Raw genomic sequence first — 16,679 nt, forward strand, 5'->3', positions numbered from 1 at the left:
TTTATTTTTTATCCAATTACTCAATTACTAAAATATTCGTTTACAACAGCCCTAAAAGAAACAGACAGGGGGACATGTCCGTCCTGCAGCAGCAGAACCAGAACCGGGCCTGGACTCCACAGTTTGCTGTTAAATCTTTTCTGTGACATTTTCTCCTACTGCTCTCCAGCTGTGTTACCTGCAGCTTTCAGCTCACCTTGTTTTACTCCTTAGCTGCACCGATCATTAAAAAGCCTGAGCTACCGGTCCTGATTTTGGCTCATACCAATTATTTTTGCCTGACATTTTACTGACTAAAGCAAGAAAGTGTGTGAGCTGGTAACAGTGGGGGGCAGACATGAGCTGGTGGGCGGGGCTAGCAGGAAACCTCACAGGAGGAGGCCGACTGTTAGACCTGTGATCAGGTGACATGGAAGTATCAGCTCATCACTGATCTCCCAAAATTAAAGAAATCGCTGCCGATCGATCGGCACACCCCTACTTTATCTACATTGTGCTGTTGGCTCTGTTGGTTGGTTCCTGATGGTATTTTCTGTTCTTGCAGTAGAGAAAACGCCCGACTCAGCGGTTTCTGCTGGCTGTGGGTCCGGTTCGCCTGCGGTTCTGATCCTGCAGGTCGAGTTCAGATTAGCGTCCCGGTGTAGCCTAGCTGACATCACTTCCTGTCCTGCCGGTCCTGATCGCTGCACGCTGACTCAGAACCAGGAGCGCTATTAAACAGAACCGGCTGAAGCCGCAGTGTTTCCTCTGACGCTTTTATGCACATTTTGAGGTTTTGCATTAGAAATAACTTCCTCTGTTTCACAATAACAAAGTTTTTGGTTCGCCTGAGGTTCTGAAAAAAGAATCGACGCTGCAGCAGAGAGAATAGATTGACTCCATCTTTGAGGCGTGTGCTACATGCTAGTTAGCCACATGGAAAAACGGCTCATTTGCTTTTTTTGTAACATTTTAGACGTTAAAGTTTAAAGTTTCCTGATAAGTAGATGGAAACATAATGTTCATAATGGAGGTTGGGCCTAGTTAAAGTCTGGGCTTAAAACTGACTGTGATGGTGCAGGATGAGCTGCAGCAGGAAAAGCATCTAGAGTCAGACTGGTTGATTGATTGATTGATTGGTTGGTTGATTGGTTTTTGTGGTTTTCGTGATAAATTGGATCTTTGAAGCGTCTCAGGAGGCTGAGCCGCGCCGACGCTTCGCCTCATTTCCTGGTTGCCTCTGCAGAGCGTGACCTAGAAAATCTGCAGCCAGGTTCGAAGCTCAGCGTTTCATCCTGAGGAGCGCCTGAAACTGGGTCGGCCCGCGGGCCTCGTCAGCCGGGTCGCTGCGGTTTACAGAGGAGGATCAAACGCTCTCAGGTGGTGACATCACAGCGAGGCGCATAAAACACCCGGCTGTTTACACCGGACCATCAGAACCGGGCAGGACGCCGCAGACGCACATCTCCATCCTGACCTCCAGCTGAGCCCTGGGAACCCAGCAGAACAGAACCGGACCAATCAGAGACAAACAGAACCAGCATGTTTCCAGCAGCTAACAGCTCCAGAGTGACGGTGAGGAAAGTTCTGATGCGATCAGCTGTAAGCCAGTTCGGTTCTGATGATGATGGTTTGTCTTCATCTGAAGCAGACCCGGTACATGGTTCTGATTGGCTCAGTAGGGTCCAGTCAGCCTCTGATTTATTGACCTTTATTTCTGTTTTCTTTGTCGGACCTCTGGGCCTGGTCCGGTTAGTGAGCAGAACCGGTTCTGAAGCGTTTTGTTGGATTCAAAAATACTTTAAAATGAAATGAAATAATTCTGGGCCTCAGAGAGCTGCTGCAGAGGTCTGTGTCGCAGTGGCTCTGAGGAAGCCTCTGACTGAAGCCGCTCCTCGCCAGCAGGAGGTTTTAGTCGCTCCTGCATCGCCATGGAGATTTTTTATTATTATTATGGGATATGATGTCAAGAACTTCCTGCTGTAACCATGGAGACGATTCATTCTCTGCCGACTGGCTAACGAAGGTCGACCCCCTCCTCCTCAGGTCATCGGTGCCGTTGTCATGGTAACAATGTTGATGATGGCGGAGGCGGCGTCGAAGCACCCCAGGAAACGCTCCGACGACTCAGTGGAGCAAACTGTGTCTCTGCAACTGGACCCGGCCCTGCTGCTGCCCAGCAGGAACCCGCGGCCGCTGCACAACGCCTCCATCTCGCCCTGGACCTACAAGTGAGTACACGGCCGCCGGGTCCTGCCAGGTCCCGCCGGGTCCCACTGAGTTTCTGTTCTGACCCACCCGTCTCTGTCCGCAGTACGTCCCATGACGAGTCTCTGTTCCCGCCCACGCTGTCGGAGGCGCGCTGCCTGCTGAAGGGCTGCCTGGACCTGGAAGGGAAGGAGGACCAGAACCTGCAGTCCCGGCTCATCTGGTACCAGGTGATGGTTCTGAAGCGGGTCAGGACGGAGGGGGCGGAGCATAGCTACCACTACCGCCTGGAAACCCGCAACATCCCCGTGGGCTGCACCTGCGTCCGGCACATGGTCCATGTCCAGGAGTGAAACCGGGTCCAGAACCAGGTCCAGCATCTCTGGTTCTGAGTCGCTGGCTTCTCTGAAGTTTTGCATCAAATTGTATAAACTGACCACTAAGTCTGGCGTCAGGAGGCGTCCCGCCTCGTTGGTGCTTATTTAAGTTTTATTTAATAGTTTGTGACCTTCAGCAGATATTTATTATTATTACTGATGTATTTATTATCCAGATCAATAAAGTTCAGACACTGAATGATCCTGCTTCTTTATTCTTTAAAATAGATTTCTGTACAACATGTCCTTTAACTAGGCCAATGGATAAGAGCAGCTGCATCCATCCATCATCCATCCATCATCCATCCATCATTATCCGTATCAGGGTGTTTTCAGTTATAGTCAGACAATTTCAACAGAATCTGAAGAAATAAAGCTGGATGGCACCGACCCGGGCCACCGACCCGGGCCTCTCTGTCTTGGTTCTCATCTCAGTCTCTCAGGTTTTTCTACCTGTCTGGACTTGTTGGTCCCGAGTTTATCTGATTTAATCTGAATCTGGGTCAGAACCACCTCCAGGTCTGACTTTCGGGTCGGTTCAGGTTGGCGTTCTTTAGGCGGTACCAGCAGAGCAGAACAGCTCTGATGGTTCTGTTATGAACTTCAGTCCTAGCCAATCAGAACTCAGGTGGTGTCTCCTGATTGGTCCACATTAGGAAGGAGTTCCTCTACCTGCAGGTGAACATGTTCTCCTCTCTCTGTTGGGACCAGAACTGAAACCGGACCAGAATCTTTGACTCTACCTCAGGCTGTTTGGGGCCCGGTTCTGGTTCTACTGGTATCTCGGTCCTGAAGGCAGGAATTGGACTCTAATTCTTGGTTCTGAAAGCCGTTTGGTTTCAGTTGCACTTGCTGACAATAACTTGGAACAAGGTGGTTCTGGTCTGTAAGCCGTTTGGATCGCCGTCTTTTCTCCTGCAGGTTTTCATCCTGACCAGAATGGTCCAACTGGTTCTGCTTGGTTCTGGTTCTCAAACAGAACTGGGCCTGTACAGATCTTGTGGTTCTAGCAGCAGGGTTCCTGATTTTCTGCTGTTCTCAGAGGCGCCACTAGATGTCACCAAGGAACCACATCACAGTAAAATGTCCAAACTGTCCAGCAGGGGGCGCAGTCTGACTCAGTATCTGAGCTCGGGTCGATGTGGTCCAGCTCCAGTTTCAGACAGAACCCTGCTGATCCGTTTCAGCCGGGGTGGGTTCTGGTTGGTGCATGTACAGTCACACTCACACATGAAGACATTGGCACCGTTGGCATGGCAACAAAGCACAGTAAAGCCACAGGAAACTGTCCAGCGATGACTGAATCTGCAGCGTTTGTTTGAAAACGAGGGTCCTGGTGGAGGAGACAAACGTCCCTCAGTCCTCCATGTCCTCCACTGGTTCTGCTCCCAGTCCTCCCAGTCAGAGCAGCTCCAGTCTCCCAGCTCCTCAATCAGCCCTCAAAATCGGCTTCTGGATAAGATTCAGCTTGTGTTGTGATCAGGCCATCATGACACCTGAGGCAGAGAGCAGAGGGAGGCGGTGAGCGGCAACGCAACAACTACACACACATCAAGATGACGGTGGACCCGACGGCCTCAACCAGAACCAGCCCAAACAGAAGCAAACCAGTTTGACCCAAACCAGACTGACCAAGAGTGAGACCCTGATGTAGAGAGAAAGTAGACTGTCTTAAACAATAAACACACATCAAAATGATCTCATGCTCAGAGATCCACTGAGCCTTAACCTGACCTCGACCCAGACCATCCTCCTCCGGACATTTCTACGTCGTCTGGTATCTCACACTCCCTGGAAACTGAAGTCCTTCCAGTCAATAAACCGTGAACTACCAACTTATCAGAACTCAGACGCTGTCGTCTGATTGATTCCCCAAACTTTTCACCCCAATAATAACAATAATCTCAGACTGCTGACCTCCAACTGGTGACCCCCTGAAAATACATGATTATTTCCCTCCATTTATTTAAAAATAGTCAAAGAATTACATACATTTTAAATAAATTTCATAACAATAATTAAAAGGTCCACTATTTACATTATTTACTGAGTTATTTCGTCTCTTCTGGCCTTCCATACGCCTCAGGGGGTCACATGATTCTGAAAATCCTTTCTTGACTCTCCAGTGGACCCCGCTCCAGTTTGGGGACCCCTGGGCTAGAGTTGTGTTTTACATCAGGGTTTTCAGTCAGCAGAAACTGAACAGTTTATCCGATCCACCTCCAGAACTCGGACCTGGTACCAGTCTGGGCCCAACAAGAATTGGTTAAAATATATATTTTAAGTCAAAACCAGTAAACATCTAATTGGTTTCTTCTCTGTTAAGGAAAAACTATTGAATTCAGTTTCTAGCGTCAGTATTGATTTGATCAGAATGAAATGGACTCAAAGATGGCCGATTTCTTCTGGAGCCCTGATGGTTTGGGTCAGAGGGCTTGGTTTGACTCCGCCCACCCAGAATCCATCATGGCTGCCTCCTCATCCTCATCCTCACCTCCACACTGTGCTTGTCCTGGAAGGCAGACAGACGGAAACAATTCGTTAGAGACAGACGTCCGTCCGACGGGAGGTCAGAGGCTCAGGTCAGTCCAAGGATGAGGGGGAAAGGTTCAGCAGGTGAGGTCAGAGGTTAAGGGGGGTCAGGTCCTCACCTCCTCCTGTGTGGCGTTCAGGTGCATCTGCAGAGGGTTGGCGTTGACGCGCTGCTCCTGGCGGTCTTTGGTCAAAGCTTTCTGCGCCACTTCGCGCTCGTGCTCCCTCCTCTCGGCCAGGTGCTTCAGCAGCTCCGCCTCCTGACACTAGAGAGCGCCAGAGAGCAGTGAGGCTGAGGTTTGATCACCGTGAACTTGGCCCGGCCTCCACTCACCTTCCGCCTCTCCTGCGCGGCGTCCAGCTTCTTCTGGATCTCCGCCAGCGACGGCTTCTGGCGGGGCGGCGTGGTGGCCCTCAGCTCCGGGGCACTATCGAAGGTCGGCGGCTTCAGGATGACCTCGAAGGCCTGGCCGCTCGCACGCTTGCTCAGCTCAATGACCTCCATGTCCCGGATGTTGCACAGGTTCAGGTCCACCACGCCTGCAAGAAGACCGCTAGCTTTAAGATTCAGAACCTCTCTGGTCGATATGATGACAAACCTGCATTTGTTATTGTATCTATATTGAAAAACATAATTTTAGCTGTTAAGAGTCCAAACCGGAAGAGAAGGACGGGTCCAATCAGATGGTCTACTTTCAAAAATTAACAACAATGATTTAGGTTATTTAGCCTGTTATTAGAGAAACAAAATGAGGTTTAAAAGTTATATTTTCACCATCTTATTCCTTTAAACATAGAAGTTTAAAACTAACTATCAATCTACAAAGCTAAATATTTACCTCAGAGTTAGCTTAATAGTTAGCTAGCTCTGAGCTAAATATTAGATGTTGTGCAGGAGAGGAGCTAAATGTTTCCCTGCTAACTAATTAGTTAAATTATTAAAATATGTAGTTTCTAAATTAAATATTTAGCTCCAGCCTAAATATTTAACTTAGAGCTACATATTTAGGTTCAATATAAATCGAGGTAAATGTTGCTTATTTAGAAAGATAAATATTTAAATTGCAGCTAAATATTTAATTCCAAGCTAAATAATGACCTGACTAACTAAAGCTTTGGTTTGAAACTGTGACATTTATAAATGAATGAATGAATAACCTGATGTAAGCATGGCTATGAAAAATGAAACATCATGATTTTCTCTTATTATAGGCTAAATAACCCAAATTATTGTAGTTTATTTTAACTCTGTATCTTTGCAAACTCCGGCCCAGATGTTCTGATCCGGATTAGAGAGCGGACCTGAGCCTGGACCGAGCTCTGCTGGAGGAAACTGGACCTGATCTCCGATTAGAGCTACGTAAACATTAATTTAACTGACAGTAATGTCTCAGCTGTGAGAACCTGAAACCAGCCGGTTCTGGTTCTGGTTCTGGACCCTAACAGAAATCAGGATGCTGCTGACCTTCCTGCTTGTTGGCCGTCTGCTCCCTGGGTTGAGGCAGGATGCAGGAGCAGAAGATGGACACCAGGGGGAGCTCTCGCATCTTCTCTCTGTACGCTGAACATGGAGGAGAACAGAGGGCAGAATGAAGGAGATGAAACGGGCCGGGCCGGGCCGGGCTGGAGAACCTGCTCACCTGTCAGGGTCATGTTCCTGCTGTTCTCCGGCAAAGACACTGTGGTGAGGTAGAATCTGTTCCTGAGGACAAGACAAACGGGTCAGAACCACAACAGAACCTCCACAAGGCTCCCTGCTGCAGCAGAGACGCACAAGATCCAGAACCAGAACTAAAACCAGAATTGAAACAGAACCTCCACAAGGCTTCCTGCTGCAGCAGCAGAGACACATCAGAACTAAAACCAGAACCAGAACTCTGGGTCCAAACTGGACTGCCCCGAGTTCATCTAAATGTTCCTGTTTTTTCTGCATCCAGCTGGAAGTTCTGTTGGTTCTGATTGGATCAGAACCTTTTCTGGTTCTTTTCTCTGAAGCTTTTTTAACTCGTCTGAGTCATTTGGACCTCCAGAATCTTCAGCGCCTTAGACATCCCAGATGTTCTGGTTCTGACCCGGACTTACCGGTTCTGACTGGGACCGGTTCTGAACCTGCAGGTGAAGCTGCAGAACGTCCAGAACCAGAGGGTTTCCTGCATCACTCCTTCATCGCATGAAAACGCGCAGCATTAAGTGCAGCTGCAGGAAATCCTCCACATTCCCAGTGAAACCAGTGAAACCAGCACCAGTCAGCAGAACCAACACAGAAACATTTTCAGAGCAGAAAATTACAGAAACAGACAGAAGAAATGTGCTGATGAGAGCGATGATGTCATTGTTTTAACGCATCACCTGCAGAAGGAGTTCAGAGGGAAATGGCAGAAAGAAGAACGGAGAGAACAAGAGAAGGAGAGGAAGGAAGGAAGGAAGGAAGGAAGGAAGAAAAGGAAGGAAGAGTGAAGAAGAAGAGTTGTTGTGAGGAACTGACCTGCAGCCTCGCCGCTCTGCTCTCTGCTCTGCTCTGCAGCTCAGCAGCATCAGCTCCACAGCAGCCGCATGACATCACCACGCAGCGCTCTGATTGGACGGCTGAGATGCTGTGCTGGGATTGGTCCAGAGCAGCAGAGTGAGGAGGAGGATGCGTGGGTTCATCTTCATCACTAAGGGAAAACTCTTCATCAGAAACTGGAAACAGAGGAGAAACGTTCTGGATGGAGCAAACAGAATCTGGATCCAGAACCAGATGTTTGGTCATGATGATGATTATCACAGCTTTAAATGGATCGGGTCAAGTTCTGTTCAGAACCAGCAGCTGATCTGAACCTCAGCAGCTGCTCAGATTCTGGTTTGGTCCAGAACCAGTTATGGATTCAACAGAACTTTACAGACAGAACGTTTCTCTAAAACCCGACCCAAACCAGGAAACTGGTTCTGACTGGGTTTAGATCTGAGCTGAGACACGAGGGGAACATGAGGTTCTGATCCGCTCCGGTGCCGATCCGTTCTGGTTCTGACCTGTTCGAGTTCTGATCCAGTCTTCTGGCTTCTGAGTAAATGTCAGCGCTAAAATTAAAGCTGAGAATGAAGCGTTACTCACACACACATACATACAGCCACACACACCCCATCACACACACAGTCACACACACACACCCCATCACACACACAGTCACACACACACACCCCATCACACACACACCCCATCACACACACAGTCACACACACACACCCCATCACACACACACACCCCATCACACACACACCACGTCACACACATACAGCCACACACACACAGTCACACATACAGCCACACACACCCCATCACACACACACACACACACCATGTCACACACACACACAGTCACACACACACACACACAGTCACACATACAGCCACACACACCCCATCACACACACACACACACACCATGTCACACACACACACAGTCACACACACACACACACACACACAGTCACACACACACACCCCATCACACACCACGTCACACACAGCATTTCTGCTACAGCAGCTAACGTTAGCTAAACTATTAAATCAACCCTCTTATTTCATTAATGTAGCCATGCAGGTCCGATGAACGGCTGCTACACTGATCCAGTACTGAAGCCACAGAGTCTTTCCTTCTATCGAAGGAAACCAGTTGCCTTTGATAGACAAATACATTTTAACTGGATCTGAAGGAAGGTGAGCTAATGCTGTTTATTTAACTTGAAAACTCTTAACTTCAATATATATGAACATTTGGATCACGCAATTACTGACAGTAATTACATGTAATTACTGACATGTAATTACTGACATGTAATTACATGTCACCTGCGCCCGACATTACATGTCAGTAATTACTGACATGAAGTAATTACATGAAGATCAGTATTTACTGATCTTCATGTAATTACTGACATGTAATGTCAGTAATTACATGACTGACCGGTTCTGATCCAGAACCATACAGCAGACATGCAATGTCGGCATCGATGACATTGTGGTTCGGCCGTTTGTAGCGGATCGACAGTCCTGATCGGGGTCAGGCTGAGGAATCCGATTCTGACCCAGTTGGCTTCCCGTAGGCGGTTACAGACAGTCTGAGGTTTGATGCGTCTGTTGTTCAGACCAATAGTCTCATCAGCTGAGTGTCGCTGGTCTGAGCAGATCCTCAGACGGACGAGCCGACGTGGCCGTCTGGTGCTGAGCGGTCAGACGAGGATGAGGAGGATCTGCAGTCTGTTGGAAACCAACTCTTAAAGGGCCGACGGTCCGATAACGGACCATTATCGGACCGTCGGTACGACGTCCTGCATCCAACATGCCAACGGCTCCAACATAACATCTGAGGCTTTATGACTTCTGACATTTTGGGGCCTTTTATTGTCCAGGCCAAGGATTGTCCAGCTGTTGCTCATTTCGTCTGACCAGCCAGTGGACATGTCCCACAATGCACCGAGTAAAACAACAACTCACTGAGTAACGCTCACTGACAGGAAGTTGGATTACATATTATACACAGATCAAGAGAAATATTACTTTGGTACAATAAAATGTCAGCAATGCTCATTTACAGTTAACTCCACATGGCAACAATATCTGACATGAGGCCTTTAGATGTTTGTTCAGTGTATCTAACAAAAATGCTAATGTTGTTTCCAAAGTTACCATAAACCCAATCCTCATTCATTTCTGTACAGAAGTTTGATCACTGTTGCTTTCCATAAATTAAAATAAATTTTTATCGTCTCAACAGAAATGGAGACATTAGAGAAAATATGGATGGATAATACCGATCAGTCTCATTCACACATATTCCTCATATTTATGTTTATTTCACTGTCTATGGTTGTTATTCTGTTACTGTCACTTCCATTTATATAATAATCAGCATTCAGTCATGACCTTTGACCTCTAAACCCCTAACAGAATCCCGCTGGGTTGGAGAGCTGCTTATCAACCCTGATGGACTGCAGCTCCCATGATGCACTGCAGCAGCTGGCCATGATGTAATGGAGCTGAGTGAGGACCAGCAACAATGAGGTCACCTCCAGCCAATCAGCAGAGAGCACACTAAGCCCCGCCCCGTGTGTGTGAGCCGACAGCGAAATGAGGTTCAGGATGCAGCATCAACACACACACACACACACATATCGGTGCTCCTGCTGCACCATCATCTCTGTTGGTAAGATGATGTCATCGAGTATGAGGTCACCTCTTTGCTCAGAGCAGTGATGTCATTGGTTCTGGAGGTTCAGTCCACATCACCGGGATCAGAACCAGGCAACAGACCGGTTCTGATCAGGTTCAGAACCAGAACCATGCAGCTGACCGGTTCAGAACCAGAACCAGGCAGCAGCTCCCTCTGGTTCCGTGGTTCTGGAGGTTCTGTTAAGTGTCGTGACGCTCCGTGGTTCTGGTCGTGTTCGCGGCCCGCCGCTGAGCGGAGGCCGCCGCCGGCCGCGTGGGCTGAAAGCAGCCGGTGACTCACTCTCCTTCCACGGATAAAACCTCCCACAGCGCCTCCACAGCGCCCCTGCTGGTCGCCGCGCGGCGCTGCAGCTGCACTTGCTCACCTGACTGCAGGTCAGGGTAGAAATGTTTCTGCTCACACATTTTATTTGTATTTATTAAAGCAATTACCAATTTGCTTAATTAATTAATTAATTAATTAATTAATTAATTAATTAATTGATTAATTAATTAATTAAAATCAAAAATACTTTATTGATCCCAAAGGAAAATTAAATAAATTGCATAATAAACAAAAATTCATCATTTTGGGATTTTTAACTATTCAGTTATTTGTTCTTTTATTTTAACGTCCCTTTAATGCTAATTTGATTAAATATAAACTTTTTTGTTCCCTTTTTGTGCAAAACTGTTAAGAAGCAGAGGTCTTCAATGTGGGGACGTTTTGTTTAATTATTCAAAGCGTCGTCTTTCAAAACAGGTTAACATGAACTTAAAATCATGTATTTCCACAGCAAATATCTGTAGGTTATATTAAATATTACGTTTGTGATAGTGGTATTATCAGGGTATCACTTTTTATTTAAACTTATGTTTTATGTAGTAATAGGCCTCGTTTATTGTGAAATATTATACATAAAAATAAATGTACAGCAGGTTGGGCGTCCCAGGATGAAGAACGATAGATTCCTGTTGTAAACAGGGAACATGAAATAAATCTAAAATATTGCAGTGATATTTTTAATGCAGCAAAATATGCAGATTGTTTAGTGAAGGAGCATCAACACAGTGAGGCTGATTTATTGGATCAGTTATTGATCAGAACCGCCTGAGAGTTGGTGCTGCATCCCAGCAAAGAGACCCGATACAGCCGGCTGGATCCAGAACACTGACCCACCAGGACTGGAGGTTCTGGTTAAACTGGTTCTTCAGTGTGCAGTTTGGCTCGTTCTCTCAGGAGGATTTAATGAGGCTTAATGCTCGTGCTGTTCCTGCAGGAGTGGGCCTGAGGTTCTGATCCAGAACCTCCCATTCCTCCTCCATTCATGCTGAAGCTCTGAATGAAAGCAGCCGGTCCGCCCGCGGCCATCTGTCGTGCCACTGGCGCCCACGCGCCGCGCTGAGATCCGGCAGCATGGCGGAGGCGAGCCGCTGACTCACTGCACTCAGCACACACCGCGCACGCAGCGCGCACGCCTCCACGCTGCGCAGCTGCCAGCACGAAGAGAAGAAATTCAAACTGCAGAAAACATCCAGACAGAAGTAAAGAGTTTTCTGTCTTAAATCGGATCATCCACTGCGACACGGTGTCAAAACCTTTTACAATAAGGGACAAAATCAGTAAAGCATGTGGCCCACAAGGAAAGCATTTTTAAAAACTTTGTGCCTTTTATATTTTATGTCCTCCATAATTAACACAAAATATTACAATTTTATTGAATTGTATAGAGAGACGGAGCAGAACATTGCAGCCCACAGTTCCTGTCTTTAGTTTTAATTTGGGATGCAAGATTTGCTTTTGAGTAAAATCAAGACAATAATTGTGATTCTAGTCACTAAAATTAATGAGTGCAAATAATAAATGGGAATCTAGTATTTTTTAAAACGCTATGTTTGATGAAAGTGTCTGTGTGAATCAACCAGGTGGTCAGAACTGTTCCGTTCTAAAACTGTTGAAACTTTTAATGTGGCGAATCACATTTACAGCATTTATAAAAAATATTCTGTTATGGAAAATTAAAGCGAATTCCAGACTGTGGGAATCCTGCAGGTGAGACCAGTCTGCTGTTTTCTCCATGGAAACCCAGAACATGATATGTGTGTGTGTGCGTGTGTGTGTTTACGTCCCACCTGAGCTTGGCTCCGTTTATTAAAAAAATTATTTACACCGTGTTGGACACAGGCTGCAGCTCTGAGCTTTATTTAAGTTCCTTCACAAAGTTGGTATAAAAATAAAACTTTTGTTTTCCTCTCAGTGATGAAGCAGCCAATCAGCTGCTCCAAATCCGTCCATGTCATCGGTCAGGGCGCGTCGGGTGCGGCACACTTCCTGTTCCGCACCTGAACCACTTCCTTCCTCTCCTTGAGGAAGTTCCCGAAGGCGTCGCTCTCTTTGCTCTCCTCAGTGGCTACAGACAGAAACACGGAAAATTTAGGATCCCTCAGCAACATTCAGCCACTTTTGGGAACGTTAGGAACGCCTCGTAACGTGTAGCAACGTTCGGGAACGTTAGGAACGCCTCGTAACGTGTAGCAACGTTTGGGAACGTTAGGAATACTCAGCTCTCGCTGTTTTCTCACCGGAGTAGTCGATGTCGTCCATGTCGTCTGCCTCTTCCTCGCTGTTGTCACGGTTACCGCGGGTCATGATGAGGTCGCTGGGCCCGGCGACATCGGCTTCCTCTGCGACAGGAAGAAGCGTGTTAGAACCGGACCAGAACCGGGCCGTCCTGTGGGGAAGTTCTGTACTCTACCTGCGGACGCGGCAGGAGACATGTCCACCGCCCCCAGGTCCTTCCTGAGGCGCTCCAGCTGCTCCTGCTGCTTCCTGCTCTGCGCTTCCACCTGGTGGACAGGAGGACTGTTCACAACCAGAACCAGAAGCGGGACAGAGCAGAACCGGAGCCAGAACTCACCAGCTGCTGCCGCAGACGCTCGTACTCCGGCCGGTAGTCCCTGAGGAGACGAGACCATCAGAACCCGACCTCTGACCCTGACCAGAACAAACTGAACTAGAACCAACTGGACCTGTGTAGGTTCTGACCAGGTTCTGACTCACCTGTGGTACTCCTTGGCTGCCTCCTCCACCTGAGTGAATAGCTGGTCCAGCCCATTTCCCGTCACCGCGGAAACGCCCACCACCTGCCGACACAGCCCAAACATCAGTCAGGCCCAAGGAAGCAAAAACCGGACCGTCTGGGTCGGGTCTGGATTTGGGTCTGGGTCTGGGACTGCTCCGGTCCGGTCCGTACCCTCAGACTGGCGTAGAACTCGTCCAGAACCAGGCTCATGGACCGGGTCAGGTTGCTGACGTAGGACGTCTCCTGGTTCAGAGCGTCCTGGAAGGCCTCGAAGTCATGCATCCACTCCACGGCGAAGCTGTGCTCGATGATGTCCGTCTGCAGCCAGGGGTCAAAGGTCAACATGGGGTCGACAGGAGGTCACAACAACAACCAGGAAGCAACTGACCTTGTTCATGGCCACGATGAAGGGCAGCTTGGTCTTATAGAGGATGCTGGGAGAGAGAAGAGACCACCAGAACCCAATCTGATCCAGAACCAGAACCCAAAGCACGCTCTGTTCTGGAATGAGTTTAATCTGGTCCTGCAGCGCCCTCTGCTGGTTCACATGAGGAACTGTAGATGTTTTTATTCAACCACTTCAGCTTCTTTTATATGTATTAACATTTTACTGCCTAAATCCAACAACAGATTTGGATTTGTTCACTGATGAACAGTGATGAACAGTTCACTGATGAACAGTGATGAACAGTTCACTGATGAACAGTGATGAACAGTTCACTGATGAACAGTGATGAACAGTTCACTGATGAAAAGGCTTTTCAAATTAAATGGGTTAGATTGATTCTTTTTGTCTAAACTAAAACTTTGCAACTTTTATAAAAATGTTTATCAATAGTCAGCATGTTGTCACAGTCTATGAGACAGAGCATGGGGTAGGGTCTGAATAGCAGATACACAGGCTGATTGGCAGCGCATCCTGGCTCCGATTGGTAGTTTACAGTTAGAACCGGCAGAAGGCGGAGGAGTTTGATTTTCTTTTATCAGATTATGTCTCATAGCTTAACAAATATGTTACAAGCATTTTTCTAAAAGTTACTGCAGCTTTAAGGATCAATCAATCACTAAATCAGCTGATGATTATTTCAATAATCGATTAATCAGGACTGTTTCAGTTCCAACATGTTCCAGCACAATCTGACCCAGAATGTCTGGTTCTGGTTCTAAATTTAAAAGCTCAGAGTGTTTTCTAGAACCAGAACCGGGTCGGTACCTGCAGGCGTACAGCATGTTGGACATGAAGGTGACGGGGTGGACGCTGCGGGACGTGTCCATCACGTAGACGACCACGCAGGGAAACGAAGACGCCTGGAGAACACAAACAGCTCCGGGTCAGAACCAGACCAGAACCAGGACCCAAAAGAACCAGAACCCACCAGAGCCTCTGTGATGATGGTTCCTGACGCCGACCAGGTGAAGACTTCGATCTGACCCGGTGTGTCGATCAGGACGAACCTGCGGAGACATCAGCAGCAGAACTTCAGGTTCTGGACCCAAACACAACCGGTACACTGGGTCAGGAGCAGCTGGTACCGACCGGTGGTTCTGACGTTTCTTTTCGATGAACTGCATCACCTGAACGACACCAGAACACAGAAACCCGTTCATTAGCAGATCCAGGTCCAATCAGAGGTTCTTGTACCGAACCAGGTCTGATCAGAGGTGATAGCAGAACCGGGTTCTCTGGACCGGGTCGTCGGGTCACCTGGTCGAAGCGCGTGGCAAACAGGTTGAGCGCAGTGACGATGCCGCCGTTGGGGCCCAGTCCGTACTGCTTCATCACCTCCTTGTAGTTCACCGTGTCCCGGATGTCTGAGGGGCAGAGGACAGGCTGAGGACAGGGGACACCATCCAGAACCGGAACCAGGCAGAACCGGAAGCCAGAGCTCACCGATGTTGGCCGGAAACGGAACCTCGTGCACGGCCGGGTCCAGGTTGATGACGTAAGGAGGCGAGTTCTGGGCGTGGAGGTGAGCCGTCAGTCTCTGCGGGGACAAACACAGGCTGGTAACCAGGCAACCCGGTAACCAGGCAACCCGGTAACCAATGCGCTGATCAGGAGCTGGTTTGGATCAGAACCTGTTCTGAAAACGAGCAGAATGTAAAAGCTGCTGAGGTTCTGGTGGTTCTACAGAACTCAGTGCAGCTCTTCTACTGAGGCCGGAACCATCAGAACCAAACCGAACCTGACAACCAGAAGTAGAGCATCGCAGGGTCCTACGGGACTCTCTGAGCAGAACCCGAACCTGTTGGACCTGTTCTCTCATTCTGGACCCGTCCCCAGGCGGAACCGGCCGGAAACACGGCCCAGATGAAACCCAGCCTGTCCTGCTGAGGGGTTCACGCGTGGATGCGGAGCTGTCACGCGCTGCCTCACCTGGACAAAGGTGGTCTTTCCCGACCCCGCCATGCCCAGCACGATGAGACACACAGGGGAGTCTGGAACCGGACCCGGACTCGAACCTCCCTCCGCTCCCGGTGCCGAACTGTCTCTGCTCTCCGGAGAATCCACCGCTGCCGCCATGTTGGTGGATGGCCGTAAACAGGCAGTCTGTGCCGTAAAACAAGACGCGACTAGCCGCTTCGGCCACAAGGGGGCGCTATGGCGCGTTGATGATGCAGGAAACATCCAGAAAAAAATAATAAAAATACATTTAAATTTAAACATGTCAACAAAGAAGCAAGGAAACCATATATGTAAAAAAGAAAAAAGTCCGGCGTTTATTTGACATTAAAATAAATATATATTAAAATAAATAATAAAAATGTTTTTAATATTAAATATTTTGTATATTTTTCTTTCAGTATTTTATCAGTTTAAAATTTGTTGATAATTTTCTTACAAACATCTAAAGCTGATCAGCCTGGTGAAGGTCCAGGTGAAGACCACAAACACTGCATTCCTCACCTGGTTACCATAGCAGCCGACTGTCAAACAATAAGGTGAGAATAAAATCTATCATTAAGGTGGAAGTGATCATCAGAAGTATTTCTTTTGGTCTGATTTCCTGCTGACCCAGGAGACCTTTGCATGCCACACTACATTTGCATAAAGAGCCCCGTCCAATTATTAAATTCAAAAATTATGTTTGTTTAAAATATAATTTTTATTAAACTTATGTAATGTTCTGATCTTCTGAGTCTTTTTTTAAGGCTTAAAAAACTCGCTTTGTGTAATAATTCTAAATAATGAGTTTCACTTTTGAAATGTATTTCATGTTAGCTGTAAAACTGAGGAACAAACGGAAACCTGGCAGCCTTAAGTTTGTGGTTTGAAATATTTAATGTGTAACTTGTTGCAGTCGGACT

At 47.6% G+C, this 16,679-nt stretch overlaps 3 protein-coding genes across 6 annotated transcripts; 1 reads left to right on the forward strand and 2 right to left on the reverse strand.

Annotated features, from left to right (window-relative positions):
- The first annotated feature begins 9 nt into the window (after positions 1 to 9).
- LOC102227212 (interleukin-17F-like) lies at positions 10 to 3,668 on the forward strand. Its single transcript, XM_005814945.2, has 3 exons — positions 10 to 1,554; positions 2,026 to 2,210; positions 2,294 to 3,668. Exons 1-3 carry the CDS (start codon positions 1,522 to 1,524, stop codon positions 2,538 to 2,540), a joined length of 465 nt encoding a protein of 154 aa, XP_005815002.2. The 5' UTR covers positions 10 to 1,521; the 3' UTR covers positions 2,541 to 3,668.
- Positions 2,764 to 7,639, reverse strand: LOC102226700 (stathmin-4-like). 3 transcript variants are annotated; one of them, XM_023332761.1, is made up of 7 exons: positions 7,179 to 7,414; positions 6,737 to 6,798; positions 6,562 to 6,657; positions 5,431 to 5,636; positions 5,216 to 5,362; positions 5,059 to 5,076; positions 2,764 to 4,060 (listed from the first exon to the last, which is right to left on the reverse strand). In XM_023332761.1, exons 1-7 carry the CDS (start codon positions 7,250 to 7,252, stop codon positions 4,052 to 4,054), a joined length of 612 nt encoding a protein of 203 aa, XP_023188529.1. In that variant the 5' UTR covers positions 7,253 to 7,414; the 3' UTR covers positions 2,764 to 4,051. The 3 variants fall into 3 exon arrangements, with proteins under 3 accessions (XP_023188529.1, XP_014330382.2, XP_023188528.1); XM_014474896.2 differs by lacking the exons at positions 2,764 to 4,060; positions 7,179 to 7,414 and adding an exon at positions 7,582 to 7,639 and having other exon boundaries at positions 4,067 to 5,076; XM_023332760.1 differs by lacking the exon at positions 2,764 to 4,060 and having other exon boundaries at positions 4,067 to 5,076; positions 7,179 to 7,418.
- Positions 7,640 to 12,462: 4,823 nt separating this feature from the next.
- Positions 12,463 to 15,914, reverse strand: gpn1 (GPN-loop GTPase 1). Of its 2 annotated transcripts, none has more exons than XM_023332756.1 (13): positions 15,748 to 15,914; positions 15,262 to 15,355; positions 15,076 to 15,182; positions 14,908 to 14,945; positions 14,753 to 14,825; positions 14,584 to 14,678; positions 13,759 to 13,804; positions 13,542 to 13,688; positions 13,349 to 13,431; positions 13,206 to 13,245; positions 13,044 to 13,134; positions 12,871 to 12,972; positions 12,463 to 12,698 (listed from the first exon to the last, which is right to left on the reverse strand). In XM_023332756.1, exons 1-13 carry the CDS (start codon positions 15,892 to 15,894, stop codon positions 12,592 to 12,594), a joined length of 1,170 nt encoding a protein of 389 aa, XP_023188524.1. In that variant the 5' UTR covers positions 15,895 to 15,914; the 3' UTR covers positions 12,463 to 12,591. The 2 variants fall into 2 exon arrangements, with proteins under 2 accessions (XP_023188524.1, XP_005814999.2); XM_005814942.3 differs by having other exon boundaries at positions 14,747 to 14,825.
- Positions 15,915 to 16,679: the final 765 nt, after the last annotated feature.

This window comes from Xiphophorus maculatus, chromosome 4, assembly GCF_002775205.1.
Source record: "Xiphophorus maculatus strain JP 163 A chromosome 4, X_maculatus-5.0-male, whole genome shotgun sequence".
Classification (NCBI taxonomy): domain Eukaryota; kingdom Metazoa; phylum Chordata; class Actinopteri; order Cyprinodontiformes; family Poeciliidae; genus Xiphophorus; species Xiphophorus maculatus.